At 32.8% G+C, this 25,871-nt stretch overlaps 1 protein-coding gene across 1 annotated transcript; it reads left to right on the forward strand.

Moving 5' to 3' along the window:
- LOC133659195 (acetylcholinesterase collagenic tail peptide-like) lies at window positions 1-25,871 on the forward strand. The gene is made up of 13 exons (XM_062061931.1): window positions 1-485; window positions 5,775-5,872; window positions 7,143-7,184; window positions 8,290-8,361; window positions 9,638-9,703; window positions 9,901-9,927; window positions 10,075-10,119; window positions 10,256-10,291; window positions 19,766-19,846; window positions 19,916-20,012; window positions 20,071-20,183; window positions 20,247-20,366; window positions 25,449-25,871. The coding sequence occupies exons 1-13, from the start codon at window positions 227-229 to the stop codon at window positions 25,869-25,871; spliced, it is 1,479 nt and encodes a 492-aa protein (XP_061917915.1). The 5' UTR covers window positions 1-226.

Here is a 25,871-nt window from a genome sequence, read left to right on the forward strand (position 1 = left end):
ATAGAGCTGGGCATTGAGCTTTGAAAGTTCACTAGTTGACAGTAATGTTCTGCAAACAACTTCCTGTTTACTACAAGGACTAGTTTTACTTGACCTGTGTCATACCTCGTATTTTTTCACTTGCTAAATTTGACTTGAAACACTGCCTGGGCCACAGTTTGACCCTGGAACAGATGAATTGACTTGATGTGATTGTCTATAAGGAGAAGAAGCACCACTCGATGGAATGTTTGTGCGCCTTCATCCTCTTAAGTGTCTCTCCCCTACCTCCCCCCATGCAGAAGTGAAGATGTGTTTATGTCTGCAGAAAAAGTGGTTGCCAAATGCTGTGCTGCATTCCCACACAACTAGGAGCCAGGACGCGTCAGGAGAGGATCTTCCAAAGACGACTCGAGGGATGATGATCATAAAGTGTTGGATGTCGCTTCAGCTTCTTCTGGGACACGTCTTGACGCTCCTGGCAGTCCATCCATCCTCCAGCAGCAGTAAGTCACATGATCAATATGCCACTCAAGTCTCGTCATCAATCAATAGTATATACTTACATGTGTTGGTACTCAACTGAGTCAGGCACATGATCAATAATATTGTGAAATGTACTGATTGGCCAAGTTACATGATCAATATGCCACTCAAGTCATGTGATCAATCAATAGTATATACTTGCATGTGTTGGTACTCAACTGAGTCAGGCACATGATCAATAATAGCGTGAAATGTACTGATCAGCCAAGTCACATGATCAATAATACTTAAATGTATTGGTGATGAACTAAGTAAGTCACATGATCAATATCGTTAAATGTACTGATCAGCTAAATGCACATGCTCAATAATATATACTTAAATGTATTGGTAATCAACTAAGTCACATGATCAATATGTACTTAAATGTACTGGTAATCAACTAAGGCACATCAATAATGTAAAATGCCTTCATCAGCTAAGTCACAAGATCAATAGTATATACCTGCATGTATTGCTAATCATCCAAGTAAGGCACATGATCACTATTGTCGGGAAAAGTATTTATCAACTAGTTTGCATGATCAATAATATATACTTAAATGTGTAATCCGTAATCTAAGGCGCATGATCAATAATGTCGTGAAATGTATCGATCAGCAAAGTCCCATGATCAATATTATATACTTCAATGTAATCAACTAAGTCACATGATCAATGTCGTGAAATGTATTGATGATGAACTGAGTCACATGATCAATAATATGTACTTAAATGTATTGGTAATCAACTAAGGCGCATGATCAATAATGTCGTGAAATGTATCGATCAGCAAAGTCCCATGATCAATAATATATACTTCAATGTAATCAACTAAGTCACATGATCAATGTCGTGAAATGTATTGATCAACTAAATCACATGATCAATAATATGTACTTAAATGTATTGGTAATCAACTAAGGCGCATTATCAATGTTGTGAAAGGTATTGATCAATAATATATACTTAAATGTATTGGTAATCGTCTAAGGCGCATGATCAATATGTGGTAAAATCTATTGACCAACTTAAGTCGCTTGATCAATATGTCACCCAAATGTGATCAATTGTTAAATGATTGATATGCAGAGAAGTGTCTTGATCAGTTAAGTCACATGACCAATATGCAATAATTAAATGTTTCGGTCAGTTAACTCACATTATTTGTAAGTACTAATAACCAACTTGAGTTACATGATCAATAATTTGTAGTAAACGGTGATCAACTTAAGTCCCGCCATCAATGTCATACATTCACATGATCAATAATATAATGTATTAATCAAATAAGTCACATTAGCCATATGAACTAAAATATATTGACCAACTTGATCAATGTGTCACCTAAATGTATTGATCAATTAAGTCATATGACCAATATGCAGTGAAATGTATCGATCAGTTAACTCCCATGAATACTAAGTACTAAAATGTATTGATGGCCGACGTAAGATCCACGATCAATAATATGTAGTGGACTGAATTACTATCAACGAGGGCTGGGCGATACGACCGAAAACTATATCACGATATACGCTTTCTATATTGATCGATAATTATTGATACTTTTTATGACTTGTTTAAGCGTGCTATTCATCAGTGTCTGGCAACCAGGGAGATAGACTTGAAGGTAGTTGCAGATTTAAACCACTAGATGGCAGTAGTGTATCTGCTGTTGAAGACTACACTGATTAAACAGACAAGTGTCCGCATGTTGCCACAGTCTGCATTAAAGCCAATAAAACCAAATACAAGTTTCTGTTATTGAATTGACCTGTGAAGGTTTTCATTTCTCTTCTCGCTCCATGCAGAGAATCCACAGCGAGACAAAAAGACGGCAAAAACCCCACTAGTTATGAGAGATGTGTGTGTGTGTGTTCCTTTAAGAATGGCAGTGTGTTGGCTGAGTGGCGACTGGCGAATGTGTCCTGAAGAAATGAGAATAAAGCGACCAAATTTTTACGACAATAGCAGACCCGCTGTCAGGTAGAGTGAAGGGTGTGACACCCTGAGCTCCACGACTGGGAGGCGGGAGCCGAACAGCAGTAAGGGTGGAGTTGATACTGTTACGTGATTGGCGGTTAGCGTGTACCTCCCATTGCTCGGTGAATACTGTTAACCGATTGGCTGATAGCTTGTCCCTTCCATTGCTCAGTGACACCTTCCTGTTTCCTGGTCTCCTAAACCGCGAATGACTCCATAAAACGAATCTTGCTTCATAATTTATTGTTTCTTCTGACCAAAAAACACAAATACAGTATATTTCGAATATTTTATCAAACGCATTTCATATTGATATCGTATTACCGGCCCAATCCTACTATCAATTAAGTCATATGACCAATATGGAGTAAAATGTATCGATAAATTAACATACATAAATACTAACTACTAAAATGTATTGATGACCGACTTAAGTTACATGATCAGTAAAACGGAATTACTATCAATAAAGTCACATGATCAATATGTCACCCAAATGTATTGATCAATTAACTCACATGTTGAATTTATCTAGTGAAATGTATTGGTGATGAATTTAGTCATTTGTGCGATCAATAAGTAGTATAGTAGAATGTATTGATCAATAAGTAGTGAAAGTGTATTGTGATCAACTGCAAGTCACTTGATCAATGACATGTAGTTCAATGTATTAATCAACCAACTAAGTCACCTGATCAATATGTAGTAAAAATGTATTGGTGATCAACTATGTCACATGATTGATATATAGTGAAAATGTCTTGGTGATCAACTAAGTAAGTCACATAATAAGTAGTAAAAAGTATTGCGATCAACTAAGTCACATGATAAATATGTAGTGAAAATGTCTTGGTGATCAACTAAGTCACATGATCAATATGTAGTAAAAATATCTTGGTGATCAACTAAGTAAGTCACATGATCAATATGTAGTAAAAATATCTTGGTGATCAACTAAGTAAGTCACATGATCAATAGGTAGTAAAAAGTATTGTGAACAACTAAGTCACATGATCAATATGCAGTAAAAATGTATTGATCAACTAAGTAAGTCACATGATCAATAAGTAGTTAAAAGTTTTGTGATCAACTAAGTCACATGATAAATATGTAGTGAAAATGTCTTGGTTGATCAACTAAGTCACATGATCAATATGTAGTAAAAATATCTTGGTGATCAACTAAGTAAGTCACATGATCAATATGCAGCAAAAATGTATTGATCAACTAAGTAAGTCACATGATCAATAAGTAGTTAAACGTTTTGTGATCAACTAAGTCACATGATAAATATGTAGTGAAAATGTCTTGATCAACTAAGTCACATGATCAGTAAGTAGTACAAAGTATTGTGATCAACTCTGCAAGTCACTTGATTAATGACATATAGTTCAATGTATTGATCAACCAACTAAGTCACATGATCAATATGTAGTAAAAAGTATTGTGATCAACTAAGTAAATCACATGATCAATAAGTAGTACAAAGTATTGTGATCAACTCTGCAATTCACTTGATTGATACACACATGTAGTTCGATGTATTGATCAACTAAGTCACATGATCAATATGTAGTAAAAAGTATTGTGATCAAATAAGTCACATGATCAATATGTAGTAAAAAGTATTGTGATCAAATAAGTCACATGATCAATATGCAGTAAACATTTATTGATTAAGTAAGTCACATGATCAATAAGTAGTAAAAAGTTTTGTGATCAACTAAGTTACATGATCAATATGTAGTAAAAAGTATTGTGATCAACTAAGTCACATGATCAATATGTAGTCAAATAAATTTGGTGATCAACTAAGTCACATGATCAATATGTAGTAAAAAGTATTGTGATCAACTAAGTCACATGATCAACATATAGTAAAATAAATTTGGTGATCAACTAAGTCACATGATCAATATGTAGTAAAAAGTATTGTGATCAACTAAGTCACATAATCAAAAAGTAGCAACAATTTATTGGTGATCAACTAAATCACATGATCAATATGTAGTAAATAAAATGGTGATCAACTAAGTCACATGATCAACAAGTAGTAATAATGTATTGGTGATCAACCAATTAAGTCACATGATTAATACGTAGTAAAAAGCATTGTGATCAACTAAGTCACATGATCAACAAGTAGTAAATATGTGTTTGCGATCAACTAAATCACATGATCAATATGTAGTAAAAATAACTGATCAACTAAGTCACATAATCAAGTAGTAAAAATTTATTGGTGATCAACTAAATCACATGATCAATATGTAGTAAAAATAACTGATCAACTAAGTCACATAATAAACAAGTAGTAAAAATGTATTGGTGATCAACTAAATCACATGATCAAAATGTAGTAAAAATAATTGTGATCAACTAAGTCACATGATCAACAAGTAGTAATGTATTGGTGATCATCCGACTAAGTCACATGATCAACAAGTAGTAATAATGTATTGGTGATCAACCAACTAAGTCACATGATCAACAAGTAGTAATAATGTATTGGTGATCAACCAACTAAGTCACATGATCAACAAGTAGTAATAATGTATTGGTGATCAACCAGCTAAGTCACATGATCAACAAGTAATGTATTGGTGATCAACCAACTAAGTCACATGATCAACAAGTAGTAATGTATTGGTGATCATCCGACTAAGTCACATGATCAACAAGTAGTAATAATGTATTGGTGATCAACCAACTAAGTCACATGATCAACAAGTAGTAATGTATTGGTGATCAACCAACTAAGTCACATGATTAATATGTAGTAAAAAGTATTTTGATCAACTAAGTCACATGATCAACAAGTAGGACTAATGTATTGGTGATCAACCAACTAAGTCACATGATTAATATGTAGTAAAAAGTATTTTGATCAACTAAGTCACATGATCAACAAGTAGGAATAATGTATTGGTGATCAACCAACTAAGTCACATGATTAATATGTAGTAAAAAGTATTGTGATCAACTAAGTCACATGATCAACAAGTAGTAATGTATTGGTGATCAACCAACTAAGTCACATGATTAATATGTAGTAAAAAGTATTTTGATCAACTAAGTCACATGATCAACAAGTAGGAATAATGTATTGGTGATCAACCAACTAAGTCACATGATTAATATGTAGTAAAAAGTATTGTGATCAACTAAGTCACATGATCAACAAGTAGTAAATATGTGTTGGTGATCAACCGACTAAGTCACATGATCAACAATATTAGTAATCAATAATGTCGGCCATCTTTAAGAGTCATTTTTCCTTGCAGGACTTGTGGCTTTGAGAGAAGAAGAAAGATGTCCTCTTTTCTTTCCTCCTCTTCCTCCGCCATTGTTTCCTCCCCTGCAGCACAGACAGGAAGTGACGGTAACCATGACAACATTCAATATATATGTACACCTGCACCACCTTGTGTCAAGTCCATACAGCAAATACATGACCTGGTGCAGGTGTACCTCCTGTACATGTTATTGATCTGATAATCATTGAATCATATTATTGATGTTTGATCAGGTTGACATAATCATATTGATGAATATTATTGATGTTTGAGCAGGTTGATATAATCATATTGATGAATATTATTGATGTTTGATCAGGTTGATATAATCATATTGATGAATATTATTGATGTTTGAGCAGGTTGATATAATCATATTGATGAATATTATTGATGTTTGAGCAGGTTGATATAATCATATTGATGAATATTATTGATGTTTGAGCAGGTTGATATAATCATATTGATGAATATTATGGAAGTTTGATCAGGTTGATATAATCACATTGATGAATATTATGGAAGTTTGATCAGGTTGATATAATCACATTGATGAATATTATTGATGTTTGACCAGGTTGATATAATCACATTGATGAATATTATTGAAGTTTGATCAGGTTCATATAATCATATTGAATATTATTGATGTTTGATCAGGTTGATATAATCATATTGATGTTTGATCAGGTTGATATAATCACATTGATGAATATTATTGAAGTTTGATCAGGTTCATATAATCATATTGAATATTATTGATGTTTGATCAGGTTGATATAATCATATTGATGAATATTATTGAAGTTTGATCAGGTTGATATAATCACATTGATGAATATTATTGATGTTTGATCAGGTTGATATAATCATATTGATGAATATTATTGAAGTTTGATCAGGTTGATATAATCACATTGATGAATATTATTGATGTTTGATCAGGTTGATATAATCATATTGATGAATATTATTGAAGTTTGATCAGGTTGATATAATCACATTGATGAATATTATTGATGTTTGATCAGGTTGACATAATCACATTGATGAATATTATTGAAGTTTGATCAGGTTAATTTAATCATATTGAATATTATTGATGTTTGATCAGGTTGATATAATCATATTGATGAATATTATTGAAGTTTGATCAGGTTGATATAATCACATTGATGAATATTATTGATGTTTGATCAGGTTGGTATAATCATATTGATGTTTGATCAGGTTGATATAATCACATTGATGAATATTATTGAAGTTTGATCAGGTTCATATAATCATATTGAATATTGTTGATGTTTGATCAGGTTGATATAATCATATTGATGAATATTATTGATGTTTGATCAGGTTGATATAACAGAATTCATCACTGGACCTCAAGGGGAGAAGGTGGGTCAGAACTCTTCAAATCATTTGAAATAAATAATTTGACAAGATAACAAAACATTATTACAATATTGTCAAATGTATTGTAGCATGATTTACTTTAAATTATATATCATGTAAAATTATACAAGGACACATGCATGTTGTACTGTAAATTGTATTATAGGGGTTGTCAGACAGGTGCGTGTACTAGTGGTGCATCAAAAAAAATCACTTGATTAAAGTACAGTGTTTTATTTCCAACATTGAATATACGTGTTAAACCTCTGTCTTGTTTTAGTGAATACTTAGACCTACTACACTACTGTATTTTAATGTTGTCATTATGGTGGTACTTAATGAATACTTAGGTCTACTACACTACTGTATTTTAATGTTGTCATTATGGTGGTACTTAATGAATACTTAGGTCTACTACACTACTGTATTTTAGGGATGTCATTATGGTGGTACTTAATGAATACTTAGGTCTACTACACTACTGTATTTTAGGGATGTCATTATGGTGGTACTTGGAGAGCCAAAAAAGTTATAGAACCACTGATATAAAATGGTTAGACTTGAGTGATGTTTATGTAATATTAATATGGGAAACACATGGTTGATGTTACATCATCTTTTGTAGTAGAGTTGTGTGTGTGTGTGTGTGTGTGTTACGTGTGTAATGAACATTAAGTTGTCATCTTATTAAAAATAAAATAAATACAAATACCATTCATTTAAATATTTCATTTTTTTTAACTTAAAATATACTTTATTATAAAATAACCTTTCGTGAAGTATTTTGTTATTGTTGTTGAATTTTATTATACAATAAATAGTATAATAAATGTACAGCCATACAATTTATGTTCCATAAATCTTATGTGAGGATCAAACCTCAAATAGAGAACATTAGCTTAGCAACAGTTATACGCTTTTATTATTATTAATAATAATATTTATTAATATTGTTATTGTGAATATATTTTTCGTTATTCTGATTTTTTTTTTTAAAGGGATGTAGAGGACCCCAAGGATCTAAGGTAAGGACCCGCACACACACACATGCACACACATGCACAGGAGAAGTCCAGGTGTTGTGTGTCAAGTATTGTGTGTGTTTCAGGGGGAATCAGGTGTGATGGGTCCCCAAGGAGAGAAAGGACTATCAGGAGCAATAGGAAAACCTGGTCACAAGGTATTATATAATTCTATAATATTAGAATTATTTTGTTCTGAGAGAGAAGATACTATGTTTGTGTTGTAATTATTATGATTTGTGTACATTTTTTGTGTTGTGATTATGATTTGTGTAAATTTTGTGCGCTGTAATTATGATTTTTGTCATTTTTATGTTGTAATTATGATTTTTGACACATTTTTTGTGTTGTAATTATGATTTTTGCATTGTAATTATAATTTTTGTCAATTTTGTGTGTTGTAATTATTGTGATTTTTGTCAATTTTTTGCGCTGTAATTATGATTTTTAAATTTTTTTATGTTGTAATTATTATTTTTGTCAATTTTTTGTGTTATTATTATAGTTGTCAATTTTTTGTTTGGTAAATGTTTGTAATTTTTTGCATTGTAATTATGTTTGTCATTTTTTTGCGTTGTAATTATAGTTGTACATTTTTTGCGTTGTAATTATGATTTTTGTCAGTTTTTGTGTTATGATTTTTGTAAAAATGTTTGTGTTGTAATTATTATGATTTGTGTGAAAATGTTTGTTGTAATTATGATTTTTGCGTTGTAATTATGATCTTTGTACATTTTTGCGCTGTAATTATGATTTTTGTCCTTTTTTTATGTTGGAATTATTATTTTAGTAAATTTTTTGTGTTGCTATTATAGTTTTTTTCAATTTTTTGTGTTGTAAATATAATTTTTGTCAATTTTTTGCCTTATAATTATGACTTTTGTCAGTTTTTGTGTTACGATTTTGGTAAATTTTATTGTGTTGCAATTATTCTGATTTTTGTAAATTTTTTGTGTTGTAATTAATTTTTCGTGTTGTAATTATTATGATTTTGTAATTTTTTTGTGTTGTAATTATTTTTGTGGCTGGAGAGATGTTTTTCTTGTTATTATAATTATTATTGTAATTTTTTGACGGAGAGAAGATCATTTTGTGTATCATTTATAATGAAATATATTGTAAATATTGTTCTTGTGGGGAAGAAAAATAACAAGTTTGTTATAAATATTATAGTTATTGTATTTATAGTCATTATTTTTGTTGAGACAGAGAAGATAAATGTTTTAATTATTGTAATTATTTTTGTTTCGAGAAAGTAAGTTTATGTTGTAATTATTACAATAAGAAAAATAATAAGTTGGTGTAGTAATTATCTTAGTTGTTGTCGTAAATATGGTAATTGTTCTAATTTAGAGAGAAAGTAAGTTGATGTAATCATTAGAATAATACAAATAATAAGTTGATGTTATAATTATTAGAATCATTTGTGTTCAGGGAGAGAAAGGCTTCCGAGGCTGGCGAGGTCTTGAAGGTGCACCAGGATCAGCGTGCGTGTTGAAGGTAGTCACATGACTGTTGAAGGTAGTCACATGACTGTTGAAGGTAGTCACATGACTGTTGAAGGTAGTCACATGACTGTTGAATGTAGTCACATGACTGGATGATGTTTTTGTCAAGTCAGTCGTGGTTTTATTCACAAAGATTTGTTGTAAATGGTGAAGTTTTTACATTTTACAATATTGTGTTTATATTGGCAGGGCAATAAAGGACCAGCAGGTTTGCGTGTAAGTGCGTATCTTGGTGTGTATTATTTATAAACATTTATGTGTTTGTATTATTTTTAAGCACTTTGAGTGTCAAGAAAAGCGCTATGTAAATCTAATTATGTGTTTGTATTTTTTATAAACATTTATGTGTTGATGTTCTTTCAGGGAGGCCAGGGCCTCAAAGGAGACCCAGGACCCTCAGGAGATCCTGTAAGGACAAGATGCTCTTTGTTTCTAAACCATCAGTTGGCCATCAAAGATCTTTGCTGGAACCTGTGGTGTTCCTCAGAGCTCAACCCTAGAACCCTTTTTGTTACTCAATGAAACTACTTGTGTGTCCTTACAGGCTCATCCAGGTGTCCCTGGCACGCCTGGACATAAGGTGAGTACGCTAGCTCAGGTGGAGTAGGAGGAGTTTCATAGGTGGAGTAGAAAGAGTTTCATAGGTGGAACAGGAGTAGTTTCATAGGTGGAACAGGAGTAGTTTCATAGGTGGAACAGGAGGAGTTTCAGAGGTGGAGTAGGAGGAGTTTACTAGGTGGAGTAGGAGGAGGGTTTTTTTTAGATATAGGTGTAGTAGGAATAATTTTATAGGTGTAGTAGGAGGATGTGTAGGTGTAGTTGGAAGAGGTTTTTTTTATATAGCTGTAGTACATATAGATATAGTAGAAAGTTTTTTTAGATATAGGTGTAGTAGATATAGATATAATAGAAATATTTTTTTTAGATATACGTAGGTGTAGTACATATAGATGTAGTAGGAAGAGGTTTTTTTTTAGATATAGGTGTAGTATATATAGATGTAGTAGAAAGTTTTTTTTAGATATAGGTGTAGTATATATAGATGTAGTAGAATTAGTTTTTTTAGATATAGGTGTAGTACATATAGATGTAGTAGAAAGAGTTTTTGTTAGATTTAGGTGTAGTACATATAGATGTAGTAGAAAGAGTTTTTTTTAGATATAGGTGTAGTACATATAGATGTAGTAGAAAGAGTTTTTTTTTTTAGATATAGGTGTAGTACATATAGATGTAGTAGAAATAGGTTTTTTTTAGATATAGGTGTAGTACATATAGATGTAGTAGAAATAGGTTTTTTTAGATATAGGTGTAGTACATATACAGGTAAGTGTAGTAGGAAGAATTTTATAGGTGTAGTAGGAGGATGTGTAGGTGTAGTTGGAAGAGGTTTTTTTTATATAGCTGTAGTACATATAGATATAGTAGAAAGTTTTTTTAGATATAGGTGTAGTAGATATAGATATAATAGAAATAGTTTTTTTAGATATACGTAGGTGTAGTACATATAGATGTAGTAGGAAGAGTTTTTTTTTAGATGTAGGTGTAGTACATATAGATGTAGTAGAAATAGTTTTTTTTAGATATAGGTGTAGTATATATAGATGTAGTGGAAATAGTTTTTTTTAGATATAGGTGTAGTACATATAGATGTAGTAGAAAGAGTTTTTGTTAGATTTAGGTGTAGTACATATAGATGTAGTAGAAAGTTTTTTTTAGATATAGGTGTAGTACATATAGATGTAGTAGAAAGAGTTTTTTTTAGATATAGGTGTAGTACATATAGATGTAGTAGAAATAGGTTTTTTTACATATAGGTGTAGTACATATACAGGTAAGTGTAGTAGGAATAATTTTATAGGTGTAGTAGGAGGATGTGTAGGTGTAGTTGGAAGAGGTTTTTTTTATATAGGTGTAGTACATATAGATATAGTAGAACGTTTTTTTAGATATAGGTGTAGTAGATATAGATATAATAGAAATAGTTTTTTTAGATATACGTAGGTGTAGTACATATAGATGTAGTAGGAAGAGGGTTTTTTTAGATATAGGTGTAGTATATATAGATGTAGTAGAAATAGTTTTTTTTAGATATAGGTGTAGTACATATAGATGTAGTAGAAAGAGTTTTTGTTAGATTTAGGTGTAGTACATATAGATGTAGTAGAAATAGGTTTTTTTTAGATATAGGTGTAGTACATATAGATGTAGTAGAAAGAGTTTTTTTTAGATATAGGTGTAGTACATATAGATGTAGTAGAAAGAGGTTTTTTTAGATATAGGTGTAGTACATATAGATGTAGTAGAAAGAGTTTTTTTTTTTAGATATAGGTGTAGTACATATAGATGTAGTAGAAATAGGTTTTTTTTTAGATATAGGTGTAGTACATATAGATGTAGTAGAAAGAGTTTTTTTTAGATATAGGTGTAGTACATATAGATGTAGTAGAAAGATTTTTTTTTTTAGATATAGGTGTAGTACATATAGATGTAGTAGAAATAGGTTTTTTTAGATATAGGTGTAGTACATATACAGGTAAGTGTAGTAGGAAGAATTTTATAGGTGTAGTAGGAGGATGTGTAGGTGTAGTTGGAAGAGGTTTTTTTATATAGCTGTAGTACATATAGATATAGTAGAAAGTTTTTTTTAGATATAGGTGTAGTAGATATAGATATAATAGAATAGTTTTTTTTTAGATTTACGTAGGTGTTGTAATATAGATGTAGTAGTAGGAGGTGTTTTTTGATAGGTGTAGTATATGATGTAGTTGAGTTTTTTTTAGATATAGGTGTAGTACATATAGATGTAGTAGAAGAGTTTTGTTAGATTTTGTGTAGTACATTTTGATGTAGTAGAATGGTTTTTTTTTGTAGTTTAGGTGTAGTAATATAGATGTTTGTAGTTGAGTTGTTTTGATATGGTGTTGTAATATGATGTAGTAGAAGAGTTTTTTTTTTTAGATTAGGTGTGTATATAGTTGTGTAGAAGTTTGTGTTTTTTTTAGATATTGTGTGTAGTACATATTGATGTTGTAGAATAGGTTTTTTGTTAGATATAGGTGTAGTTAATTGTAGTTGTGGGTTTTTTAGGGTGTGTGTTTTGTAGTTGTGTGTAGTTGGTTTATGTGGGTTGTGTGTAGTAAGGTTGTTATTTAGGTTTTTTAGGTTGGTGTTAGTAATATAGATGGTAGTGTAGTAGGAGATTTTTTAGGTGTAGTAGGAGGTGTGTAGGTGTAGTGGAGGGTAGGTTTTGTTGTAGTGTAGTAGTTATAGATATAGTAGAAAGTTTTTTTAGATATAGGTGTAGTAGATATAGATATAATAGAAATCGTTTTTTTAGATATACGTAGGTGTAGTACATATAGATGTAGTAGGAAGAGGGTTTTTTTTAGATATAGGTGTAGTACATATAGATGTAGTAGAAATTGTTTTTTTTAGATATAGGTGTAGTATATATAGATGTAGTAGAAATAGTTTTTTTAGATATAGGTGTAGTACATATAGATGTAGTAGAAAGACTTTTTTTTAGATATAGGTGTAGTATATATAGATGTAGTAGAAATAGTTTTTTTAGATATAGGTGTAGTACATATAGATGTAGTAGGAAGAGGTTTTTTTTTAGATATAGGTGTAGTACATATAGATGTAGTAGAAATAGTTTTTTTTAGATATAGGTGTAGTACATATAGATGTAGTAGAAATAGGTTTTTTTTTAGATATAGGTGTAGTACATATAGATGTAGTAGAAAGAGTTTTTTTAGATATAGGTGTAGTACATATACAGGTAAGTGTAGTAGGAAGAATTTTATAGGTGTAGTAGGAGGATGTGTAGGTGTAGTTGGAAGAGTTTTTTTATATAGCTGTAGTACATATAGATATAGTAGAAAGTTTTTTTAGATATAGGTGTAGCAGATATAGGTGTAGTAGATATAGATATAATAGAAATAGTTTTTTTAGATATACGTAGGTGTAGTACATATAGATGTAGTAGGAAGAGGTTTTTTTTTAGATATAGGTGTAGTACATATAGATGTAGTAGAAATAGTTTTTTTTAGATATAGGTGTAGTATATATAGATGTAGTAGAAATAGTTTTTTTAGATATAGGTGTAGTACATATAGATGTAGTAGAAAGTTTTTTTTAGATTTAGGTGTAGTACATATAGATGTAATAGAAATAGGTTTTTTTTAGATATAGGTGTAGTACATATAGATGTAGTAGAAATAGGTTTTTTTAGATATAGGTGTAGTACATATAAGTGTAGTAGGAAGAATTTTATAGGTGTAGTAGGAGTTGTATAGTTGGAAGAGGGTTTTTTATATAGATGTAGTAAATATAGATGTAGTAGCTTTTTTAGATATAGGTGTAGTACATATAGGTGTAGTAGGAAGAATTTTATAGATGTAGTAGGAGTTGTGTAGGTGTAGTTGGAAGAGTTTTTTTTTTATATAGATGTAGTAGAAAGAGTTTTTTTAGATATAGGTGTAGTACATATAGATGTAGTAGAAATAGTTCTTTTAGATATAGGTGTAGTACGTATAGGTGTACTAGGAAGAGTTTTTTTAGATACAGATGTAGTACATATAGGTGTAGTAGGAGGAGTTTCATCGGTGTAGGCGTAGAGGGAAGAGTTTTATAGGTGTAGTAGGAAGAGTTTTTAAAGATATAGGTGTAGTAGGAATATTTTTTTAGATATAGGTTTAGTAGGAATTTTTTTTTTAGATATACGTGTAGTAGGAATAGTTTTGTACATATAGGTGTAGAAGGAATAGTTTTGTAGATATAGGTGTAGTACATACAGGTGTAGTAGGAGTCGTTTTGTAGATATCGATGTAGTACATATAGGTGTAGTAGGAATAGTCTTACAAGTGTAGTACATATTGGTGTAGTAGGAAGAGTTTTACAAGTGTAGTACATATTGGTGTAGTAGGAAGATTTTTACAGGTGTAGTACATATTGGTGTAGTAGGAAGAGTTTTACAGGTGTAGTACATATTGGTGTAGTAGGAAGAGGGTTTTTTTTAGATATAATGTAGGGGTAGTACATATAGGTGTAATAGGAAGAGTTTTTAGATATAGCTGTAGTACATATAGGTGTAGTAGGAATAGTTGTATAGGTGTCGATGTGAATGACTATGAGAAACCTTGGAGAGGACCGCATAAAATAGAATAGTGTTTTAGATATAGTAGGAAGAGTTTTTTAGGTGTAGGAATAGTTTTATAGGTGTAGCAGGATTAGTTTTTTTAGATATAGGTGTAGTACATATTGATGTAGTAGGAAAAGTTTTTTTTAGATTTGTGTATTACATATAGGTGTAGTAAGAATAGTTTTTTTAGAAATGTGTAATTACTACATATATCTAAAAAAAAAAACTTCTTACTACACCTATATGTACTACACATATCTAAAAATTGCTTACTACTACACTTGTATCTAAAAATCTCTTCCTACTACACCTAAAAATCTTTTTCTACTACACCTATATCCACAAAACTATTCCTACTACACCTATATGTACTGTACTACACTAGTACATATAAGTGTAGTAGGAATAGTTTTTTAGATATATGTGAAGTAGGATTTTTTTTTTAGATGTGTAGTAGGATTAGTTTTTTTTAGATATAGGTGTAGTACATATAGATGTAGTAGGAGTAGTTGTGTAGATATAGGTGTAGTACATACAGGTGTAGTAGGAATAGCTTTTTAGATGTAGTAGGAATACTTTTATAGCTATAGGTGTAGTATGAATAATTATGTAGTTGTAGTATGAATAGGTGTAGTAAGAATAGTTTTATAGCTATAGGTGTAGTAGGAATAGTTATATAGATGTAGTAAGAATAGTTTCATAGCTATAGGTGTAGTAGGAATAGTTATATAGATGTAGTAAGAATAGTTTCATAGCTATAGGTGTAGTAGGAATAGTTATATAGATGTAGTAAGAATACTTTTATAGCTATAGTTGTAATAGGAATACTTCATAAGTGTAGTAGGAATAGTTATATAGTTGTAGTATGAATATGTCTAGTGAGAATACTTTTATAGCTATAGGTGTAATAGGAATACTTCATAAGTGTAGTAGGAATAGTTATATAGTTGTAGTATGAATATGTCTAGTGAGAATAGTTTTATAGCTATAGGTGTAGTAGGAATACTTTAAAGGTGTAATATGAATACTTTTATAGATGTAGTAGATATTGTTTGAAGTGGAAATGTGAAGTTATATACTGTAGGTGTACCAGTAGGTACTGTACTGTTATAAAGGTGTGTGGGAAGGTATAGTTACAGTATGTGGGTGTACTAATATGTATACTTGTAGTTAGTTGGGTGTAGTAGTAGGTATAGGTGTACTATAGTTGATATTACATAGGTGCACTAGTTGGTATAGTTATATAGATGTACTAGCTGGTATAGGAGTACTAGTTGGTATAGTTATATATTGTAGGTCTACTAGAAGTATGGGTCTATTAGTAAGTATAATAGGTGTTCTAGTTGGTATAGTTATTTAGGTGTACTAGTGGGTATAGTTATATATGTATATCGTAGGTTTACTAGTAGTATAGGTATATTAGTAAGTACAATTGGTGTACTAGTTGGTATAGTTATTTAGGTGTACTAGTGGGTATAGTTATATATTGTAGGTCTACTAGTAGTATAGGTCTATTAGTAAGTATTATAAGTGTACTAGTTGGTATAGTTATTTAGGTGTACTTGTTGGTATAGTTGTATATTGTAGGTCTACTAGTAGTATAGGTATATTAAGTATAATAGGTGTACTAGTTGGTATAGTTATTTAGGTGTACTTGTTGGTATAGTTGTATATTGTAGCTCTACTAGTAGTATAGGTATATTAGTAAGTATAATAGGTGTACTAGTTGGTATAGTTATTTAGGTGTACTAGTGGCTATAGTTACTGTATATATTGTAGGTCTACTAGTTGTATAGGTCTAGTAGTAAGTATAATAAGTGTACTAGTTGGTATAGTTATTTAGGTGTACTAGTTGGTATAGTTGTATATTGTAGGTCTACTAGTAGTATAGGTATATTAGTAATAAGTATAATAGGTGTTCTAGTTGTTATAATTATTTAGGTGTACTAGTGGGTATAATTATATATATCGTAGGTAGACTAGTAGTATATGTATATTAGTAAGTATAATAGGTGTACTAGTTGGTATAATTATTTAGGTGTACTAGTTGGTATAGTTATATATATCGTAGGTCGACTAGTAGTATAGGTATATTAGTAAGTATAATAGGTGTACTAGTTGGTATAGTTATTTAGGTGTACTAGTTGGTATAGTTATAAATTGTAGGTCTACTAGTAGTATAGGTATATTAGTAAGTATAATAAGTGTACTTGTTGGTATAGTTATTTAGGTGTACTAGTGGGTATAGTTGTATATTGTAGGTCTACTAGTAGTGTAGGTCTATTAGTAAGTATAATAGGTGTACTAGTTGGTATAGTTATTTAGGTGTACTAGTGGCTATAGTTACTGTATATATTGTAGGTCTACTAGTAGTATAGGTCTATTAGTAAGTATAATAAGTGTACTAGTTGGTATAGTTATTTAGGTGTACTAGTTGGTATAGTTGTATATTGTAGGTCTACTAGTAGTATAGGTATATTAGTAAGTATAATAGGTGTACTAGTTGGTATAATTATTTAGGTGTACTAGTGGGTATAGTTACTGTATATATTGTAGGTCTACTAGTAGTATAGGTCTATTAGTAAGTATAATAAGTGTACTAGTTGGTATAGTTATTTAGGTGTACTAGTTGGTATAGTTGTATATTGTAGGTCTACTAGTAGTATAGGTATATTAGTAAGTATAATAGGTGTACTAGTTGGTATAGTTATTTAGGTGTACTAGTGGGTATAGTTACTGTATATATTGTAGGTCTACTAGTAGTATAGGTCTATTAGTAAGTATAATAGGTGTACTAGTTGGTATAGTTATTTAGGTTTACTAGTTGGTATAGTTGTATATTGTAGATCTACTAGTAGTATAGGTATATTAGTAATAAGTATAATAGGTGTTCTAGTTGTTATAATTATTTAGGTGTACTAGTGGGTATAGTTATATATATCGTAGGTCGACTAGTAGTATATGTATATTAGTAAGTCTAATAGGTGTACTAGTTGGTATAATTATTTAGGTGTACTAGTTGGTATAGTTATATATATCGTAGGTCGACTAGAAGTATAGGTATATTAGTAAGTATAATAGGTGTACTAGTTGGTATAGTTATAAATTGTAGGTCTACTAGTAGTATAGGTATATTAGTAAGTATAATAAGTGTACTTGTTGGTATAGTTATTTAGGTGTACTAGTGGGTATAGTTGTATATTGTAGGTCTACTAGTAGTATAGGTCTATTAGTAAGTATAATTGGTGTACTAGTTGGTATAGTTATTTAGGTGTACTAGTGGCTATAGTTATATATTGTAGGTCTACTAGTAGTATAGGTATATTAGTAAGTATAATAAGTGTACTAGTTGGTATAGTTATTTAGGTGTACTTGTTGGTATAGTTGTATATTGTAGCTCTACTAGTAGTATAGGTCTATTAGTAAGTATAATAAGTGTACTAGTTGGTATAGTTATTTAGGTGTACGTGTTGGTATAGTTGTATATTGTAGCTCTACTAGTAGTATAGGTATATTAGTAAGTATAATAGGTGTACTAGTTGGTATAGTTATTTAGGTGTACTTGTTGGTATAGTTGTATATTGTTGGTCTACTAGTAGTATAGGTATATTAGTAAGTATAATAGGTGTACTAGTTGGTATAGTTATTTAGGTGTACTAGTGGGTATAGTTACTGTATATATTGTAGGTCTACTAGTAGTATAGGTCTATTAGTAAGTATAATAAGTGTACTAGTTGGTATAGTTATTTAGGTGTACTAGTTGGTATAGTTGTATATTGTAGGTCTACTAGTAGTATAGGTATATTAGTAATAAGTATAATAGGTGTTCTAGTTGTTATAGTTATTTAGGTGTACTAGTGGGTATAGTTATATATATCGTAGGTTGACTAGTAGTATATGTATATTAGTAAGTATAATAGGTGTACTAGTTGGTATAGTTATTTAGGTGTACTAGTGGGTATAGTTATATATATCGTAGGTCGACTAGTAGTATATGTATATTAGTAAGTATAATAGGTGTAGTAGTTGGTATAGTTATTTAGATGTACTAGTTGATATAGTTATAAATTGTAGGTCTACTAGTAGTATAGGTATATTAGTAAGTATAATACGTGTACTAGTTGGTATAGTTATTTAGATGTACCAGTGTGTATAGTTGTATATTGTAGGTCTAATAGTAGTATAGGTCTATTAGTAAGTATAATAGGTGTACTAGTTGGTATAGTTATTTAGGTTTACTAGTTGGTATAGTTGTATATTGTAGATCTACTAGTATAGGTATATTAGTAAGTATAATAGGTGTACTAGTTGGTATAGTTATTTAGGTGTACTAGTGGGTATAGTTATATATTGTAGGTCTACTAGTAGTATAGGTCTATTAGTAAGTATAATAAGTGTACTGGTTCATATAGTTATATTCAGTAGGTATACTAGGTTAAGTTCTAGGTACGTAGGTGTACTAGTAACTTAGTAAGTATAGTTATACACATTAGTTATGTAGGTGTATTCGTAGGTATGGTGTCATTGGTGTTGTAGTATTATAGGTATTAGGTATAGTTATAAAGGTGTAGTATTTAAAGTCATTATACAGTAGGTGTAGTAGTATTAATAGTTGGATAAGTGTAGTAGTATTAATGTTATATACAGTATATATTGTAGTACTTCTATTAGAATACAGTAGTTTGTGTTCAATGGGTCCACTTACTCTCTCTCTGTGTGTGTGTGTGTGTGTGTGTGTGTGTGTGTGTGTGTGTGTGTGTGTGTGTGTGTGTGTGTGTGTGTGTGTGTGTGTGTGTGTGTGTGTGTGTGTGTGTGTGTGTGTGTGTGTGTGTGTGTGTGTGTGTGTGTGTGTGTGTGTGTGTGTGTGTGTGTGTGTGTGTGTGTGTGTGTGTGTGTGTGTGTGTGTTTCAGGGTGACCCAGGCCTGCGTGGAGGTCCAGGTGTTGAAGGTGTCCAGGGTCCCAGAGGAGAGCCTGGTCTGAGAGGAACTAAGGTGGCTGACTAAGTTCTTGCCTGACACCAAAATGTTTCCCCACCAACACTTAGAAGATATTTGTTTCAGGGTTTGAAAGGACTTGGTGGACCTTCCGGACCGTTGGGTCACCTTGGAGCAGTTGGAGCGCCTGGTTTGACGGGACAACCCGGACTTCCTGGACAAGGTGAGCCTAATTCTGCACTTTGAGCCGGGAACCTAACGCAGCTTAGCCTGTGTTGCAGTGTTCCTTCTAGAAGGTCTACAGGGAGAAGCAGGAAGTCCAGGACCTCCATCCTCATCATGCGGCTGCTCGCCACACCCCCGCCAACAACCCAGGCCACATCGGGTCCAGAAGGTAGAGAAGGCGCTTTGATGTCGCTCCTCGTTCTCGCCTGATCAGATCTTCCCGTCTTTGTAGATTTTCATCGCAGACGGAGAAGAAGCTTTGAGGAAGCTGCAGAAGGAGAACACCATGGTTCTACGTACTGACAAGAAGGCTCTTTACATCTTCACTGAGCAGCAGTGGGTCAACGTACTGGTGAGCTAATCTGTTAGCATTAGCATCCTAGGTACTGGCGAGCTAACCTTTTAGCGTCAGCATTTTGAGCTAATCTGTTAGCATTAGCATCCTAGGTACTGGTGAGCTAATCTTTTAGCGTTAGCATCTTGAGTTAATCTGTTAGCATTAGCACCCTAAGTACTGGCAAATTAATCTGTTAGCATTAACATCCTAGGTACTGGTGAGCTAATTTGTTAGCATTAGCATCCCAGGTACTGGCAAGTTCATCTGTTAGCATTAGCATTTTGAGCTAATCTGTTAGCATTAGCATCCTAGGTACTGGCGAGCTAATTTGTTAGCTTTAGCATCCTAGGTACTGGCAAGCTAACCTTTTAGCATCAGCATCTTGAACTAATCTGTTAGCATTAGCGTCTTAGGTACTGGCGAGCTAATTTGTTAGCTTTAGCATCCCAGGTACTGGCGAGTTAATCTTTTAACGTTAGCATCTTGAGTTAATCTGTTAGCATTAGCACCCTAAGTACTGGCAAATTAATCTGTTAGCATTAACATCCTAGGTACTGGTGAGCTAATTTGTTAGCTTTAGCATCCTAGGAACTGGTGAGCTAATCTGTTAGCATTAGCATCCTAGGTACTGGCGAGCTAACCTTTTAGCATCAGCATTTTGAGCTAATCTGTTAGCATTAGCATCCTAGGTACTGGTGAGCTAATCTTTTAGCGTTAGCATCTTGAGTTAATCTGTTAGCATTAGCACCCTAAGTACTGGCAAATTAATCTGTTAGCATTAACATCCTAGGTACTGGTGAGCTAATTTGTTAGCTTTAGCATCCCAGGTACTGGCAAGTTCATCTGTTAGCATTAGCATTTTGAGCTAATCTGTTAGCATTAGCATCCTAGGTACTGGCGAGCTAATTTGTTAGCTTTAGCATCCTAGGTACTGGCAAGCTAACCTTTTAGCATCAGCATCTTGAACTAATCTGTTAGCATTAGCGTCTTAGGTACTGGCGAGCTAATTTGTTGGCTTTAGCATCCCAGGTACTGGCGAGTTAATCTTTTAATGTTAGCATCTTGAGTTAATCTGTTAGCATTAGCACCCTAAGTACTGGCAAAATAATCTGTTAGTATTAACATCCTAGGTACTGGTGAGCTAATTTGTTAGCTTTATCATCCTAGGAACTGGTGAGCTAATTTGTTAGCTTTAGCATCCTAGGTATTGGCGAGTTATTCTGTTAGCATTAGCATCTTTAGCTAATCTGTTAGCTTTAGCATCCTAGGTACTGGCGAGTTAATCTGTTAGCATTAGCATCTTGAGCTAATCCCTTAGCATTAGCATCCTAGGTACTGGCGAGCTAATTTGTTAGCGTAAGCATCCTAGGCATAGACATCTTATAAGTAAACACAGCATCGAGCGCTACTGGCGCTGACGAGACGCGGGGCCGCCATCTTGGAGTGGTGATCCGCTCCACTCAGTGCAATTAATTTGGCAGGAGCAATGAACTGTCAGCGCATTTAATTCATCTTACCTCACTGAATACCACTGATTTTCACGCGTTTTTTTGTCATATGTGTAGCTATGATAAAGGACACCTGTTTTATTATTCATAGTTTGCTTAACAGTAATAGAATATTCTTATATGGTATGAGTGACCAGACGTCTGAGATCAAAACTGGGAATATAATCCCAGAGAAGGGGGAAAAAAACGGTCAGCTATTTTTAAGTTGAAGAAACAATATGATTAGGTTATACATACATGCGTATATCCTACATAAACAATGTAGGAATACATTAGATATCTGTATATCTCATAGACTGTATCTATGTTGCTGCAGCAGCAGAGTTTATTCTGTCTTGACATTTTGTATTGATATTTTGTATTACATTCCTCCCTTAAATGATCATGTTTACAGTGATTGTTTTATATTGTTTTTATGTATGTCGCTTTGGATAAAAGCGTCTGCCAAATACTTAAACATATGTAAACACCTGAAAGTCTTTATATCAGCTAAAACCACCAATCTGGCTTTACAATATTTATCTTCATCATTTATTTCAACTTTATTATTCAAGTATGACACTTTTAAATGTAATTAATTTCATTGACAAGCAATTCTATTATGGTCATACTCTTGTTTGCTCGCGGCTACGATTTCAGTACTATTGAAGATCTTTGCTCCTTCTCAACGCTGTGGTATTTTCACAAAATACAACCAATCGTACGTTAATGTTAAATCTTACTTGTGAAAAGTAATCCCCCGATTCCTATTTTCAACAGTGCGCTCATTTGAGCAGGAAAACGCTGAACACCATCTTTGTTTTCTACCTGTCAACTGTCAGTTTAGGCTGCTCGCCGGCTCCTCATCACCACTTCAAGATGGCGGCCCAATTTCTCGCGTCACAATGCTTGCGTCTACTTATAAGATGTCTATGATCCTAGTAAGCTAATCTGTTAGCGTTAGCGTCCTAGACCTTGTAGTTTCTAAAGGGATATAAAATACATGTTTTCTAATTACTAGTCTAGATGTAAATATTACAATGCAGGAGCGTGTTTCAAATAAAATATATATTTGACACAGTTTGTCAAGGAATATGAATAATAATAATCATCGAAGTTGGTAGAGTGGTTGTGCCAGCAATCGGAGTGTTGCTGGTTACTGGGGTTCAATTCCCACCTTCTACCTTCCTAGTCACGTCCGTTGTGTCCTTGGGCAAGACACTTCACCCTTTGCCTCTGATGGCTGCTGGTTAGCGCCTTGCATGGCAGCTCCCTCCATCAGTGTGTGAATGGGTAAATGTGGAAATAGTGTCAAAGTGCTTTGAGTACCTTGAAGGTAGAAAAGCGCTATACAAGTACAACCCATTTATCATTATTTATAATGCTGATTTCTTGTCATGTCTTCTTTTTACGCTGCTTTGGTGGATAAAAAGAATCCCAATAGTGACTCCACCTTCCATTAAAATCCCCCCACCTTTTCACAATAAAAGCCCATCAGCCTGTCACCCTTCCCATAAAGTAATGCAACAAAATCCTGACCAGCATGCTAGCACGCCTAATTAGAATGCTAATAAACTTTCACTTGCAAGATGGCCGCCTTGTTTTTACTTCCTGCCTTCAGTTAATGTGATATCATTTTATACACACCAGTGATATCGTGTGTGTTTACGAAGCTGTTAACATCCTAATGTCCTCCAATAGGCACGCAAGCTTGGTCTTTTCTTCTATAGGCTACTAGGAGCTAGCGGCTACACAACAGCTAAGCACATGATAGCACACAAGCTATGTAGTAATAATCAGAGATGCTTTAAAATGTAATATCGGAAATTATCGGTATCGTTTTTTAAATTATCGGTATCGTTTTAAAAAAAAAAATTAAATCAACATAAAAAACACAAGATACTTACAATTAGTGCACCAACCTAAAAAACCTCCCTCCCCCATTCACACTCATTCACACAAAAGGGTTGTTTCTTTCTGTTATTAATATTCTGGTTCCTACATTATATATCAATATATATCAATACAGTCTGCAAGGGATACAGTCCGTAAGCACACATGATTGTGCGTGCTGCTGGTCCACTAATAATACTAACCTTTAACAGTTAATTTTACTCATTTTCATTAATTACTAGTTTCTATGTAACTGTTTTTATATTGTTTTACTTTCTTTTTTATTCAAGAAAATGTTTTTAATTTATCTATCTTATTTTATGAATTTTTAAAAAAAAGGACCTTATCTTCACCATACCTGGTTGTCCAAATTAGGCATAATAATGTGTTAATTCCACGACTGTATATATCGGTATCGGTTGATATCGGTATCTGTAAATAAAGGGTTGGACAATATCGGATATCGGCAAAAAGTCCCTAGTAATAATGGAACAATATTGCGGTGTAAAACAGCACATTTTTCAACATAAACAGGTATCAAACGATTATAGTTGCATATTACTTACACATATACAAGGCAGAAGCGTATTAGAAAGTATCCAGTAACAAACGTATCCGCGTTATTCAACTTGCTGCGTCATGAGGTTAACACCATGAATTACTGTGGCCACTAAGTGACGGCAAAAAAATTTACAGTAAATTCCGGACTATAAGCCGCTACTTTTTCCCCACGCTTTGGACCATGCGGCTTATAAAACGGTGCAGCTAATTTATGGCCATGTTTTGTGTTCAATAGTTTTTTTTTTTATTAAACACAAGCAGAGACACTAAATAGGTGTGTTTGTGCCATTGCGCCATCTTTTGGAGCAGTTCGCCCACTGCAGGTGTTGCGGGTTGAAAATGTACTTCCTGTTAAAATGCCTTGAACTGGAAGTAGATCCGTCTAAGCAACGTTTGTTAGCTTTACAATATAACTAAAACAATTCTTACTTACTAAACCGTCCCATGTGTGATGTCTGTAGGAGTGTTTCCATGCTTATTTGTAATGAAGCTAGCGTCGTTAGCATTAGCTAATATGCTCACACATTTATGAGTGACTGTTAGTATTATTAACTTACAATGGCATTCTTTTTCTAATGTTTCAGTTTGGTCAATTCACCCGAACTTTAGCGTGGAGTTATTGAGTCTGTTTAGTTTTCCACTTTCTGTTTGATCCATCTTGGTCTCTACACGTCATCTAGTGTGCTGCCATCTAGTGGAAGAAGTCTTCAATTGCTGTGCAAATGCTCAACATTGATGATCTTAGTTAACTCCTTTCCTGGGTGAGTAAGTGAACGAGTGATCGCAAGTCCTGATTCAGTAATAAAAACACGACTCGTTCATGAGTTGCACATGTCTAATACACAATATCAGAAATGTTAAGTGTCCAAATGTTTGGTTTACTTCAAACATGACTCATCTTTGTTTACCAGGTGTGTAAATGTACTCAAACTAATGAAACTTCCACTAAGTTTTATAATATTATTTTATTTTATAAACAGCTTTTTTGCACAGGTGATAATCACATGTTATGTCTTGACTGACTCAGCATATTTAGAAAAAGGTTCTAAGTCTAAATTCATTCATTCATTCATGACATGAACCAAGGTTTTACATTTGAGAAAATCATATTCTTTGATACACTGAAAATCTTTGTATTGTAATTTGTTTGGGTGAGGAACATGGCTTCCATGATGGAATGTGGATGGTGCAACATGGCTTCCATGATGGAATGTGGATGGTGCAACATGGCTTCCATGATGGAATGTGGATGGTGCAACATGGCTTCCATGATGGAATGTGGATGGTGCAACATGGCTTCCATGATGGAATGTGGATGGTGCAACATGGCTTCCACGATGGAATGTGGATGGTGCAACATGGCTTCCATGATGCCATGTGGATGGTGCAACATGTTTCCATGATGCAACATGAATGGTGCAACATGACATCCATGTTACACGTGTGGTGCAACATGGTGTCAATGTATTACTTGTGGTACAACATGATGCAATACCAGTGGTGCAACATGGTGTCAATGTATTACTTGTGGTACAACATGATGCAATACCAGTGGTGCAACATAGTGCCCATGATGTAA

This window comes from Entelurus aequoreus, linkage group LG10 (genome assembly GCF_033978785.1).
Source record: "Entelurus aequoreus isolate RoL-2023_Sb linkage group LG10, RoL_Eaeq_v1.1, whole genome shotgun sequence".
Classification (NCBI taxonomy): domain Eukaryota; kingdom Metazoa; phylum Chordata; class Actinopteri; order Syngnathiformes; family Syngnathidae; genus Entelurus; species Entelurus aequoreus.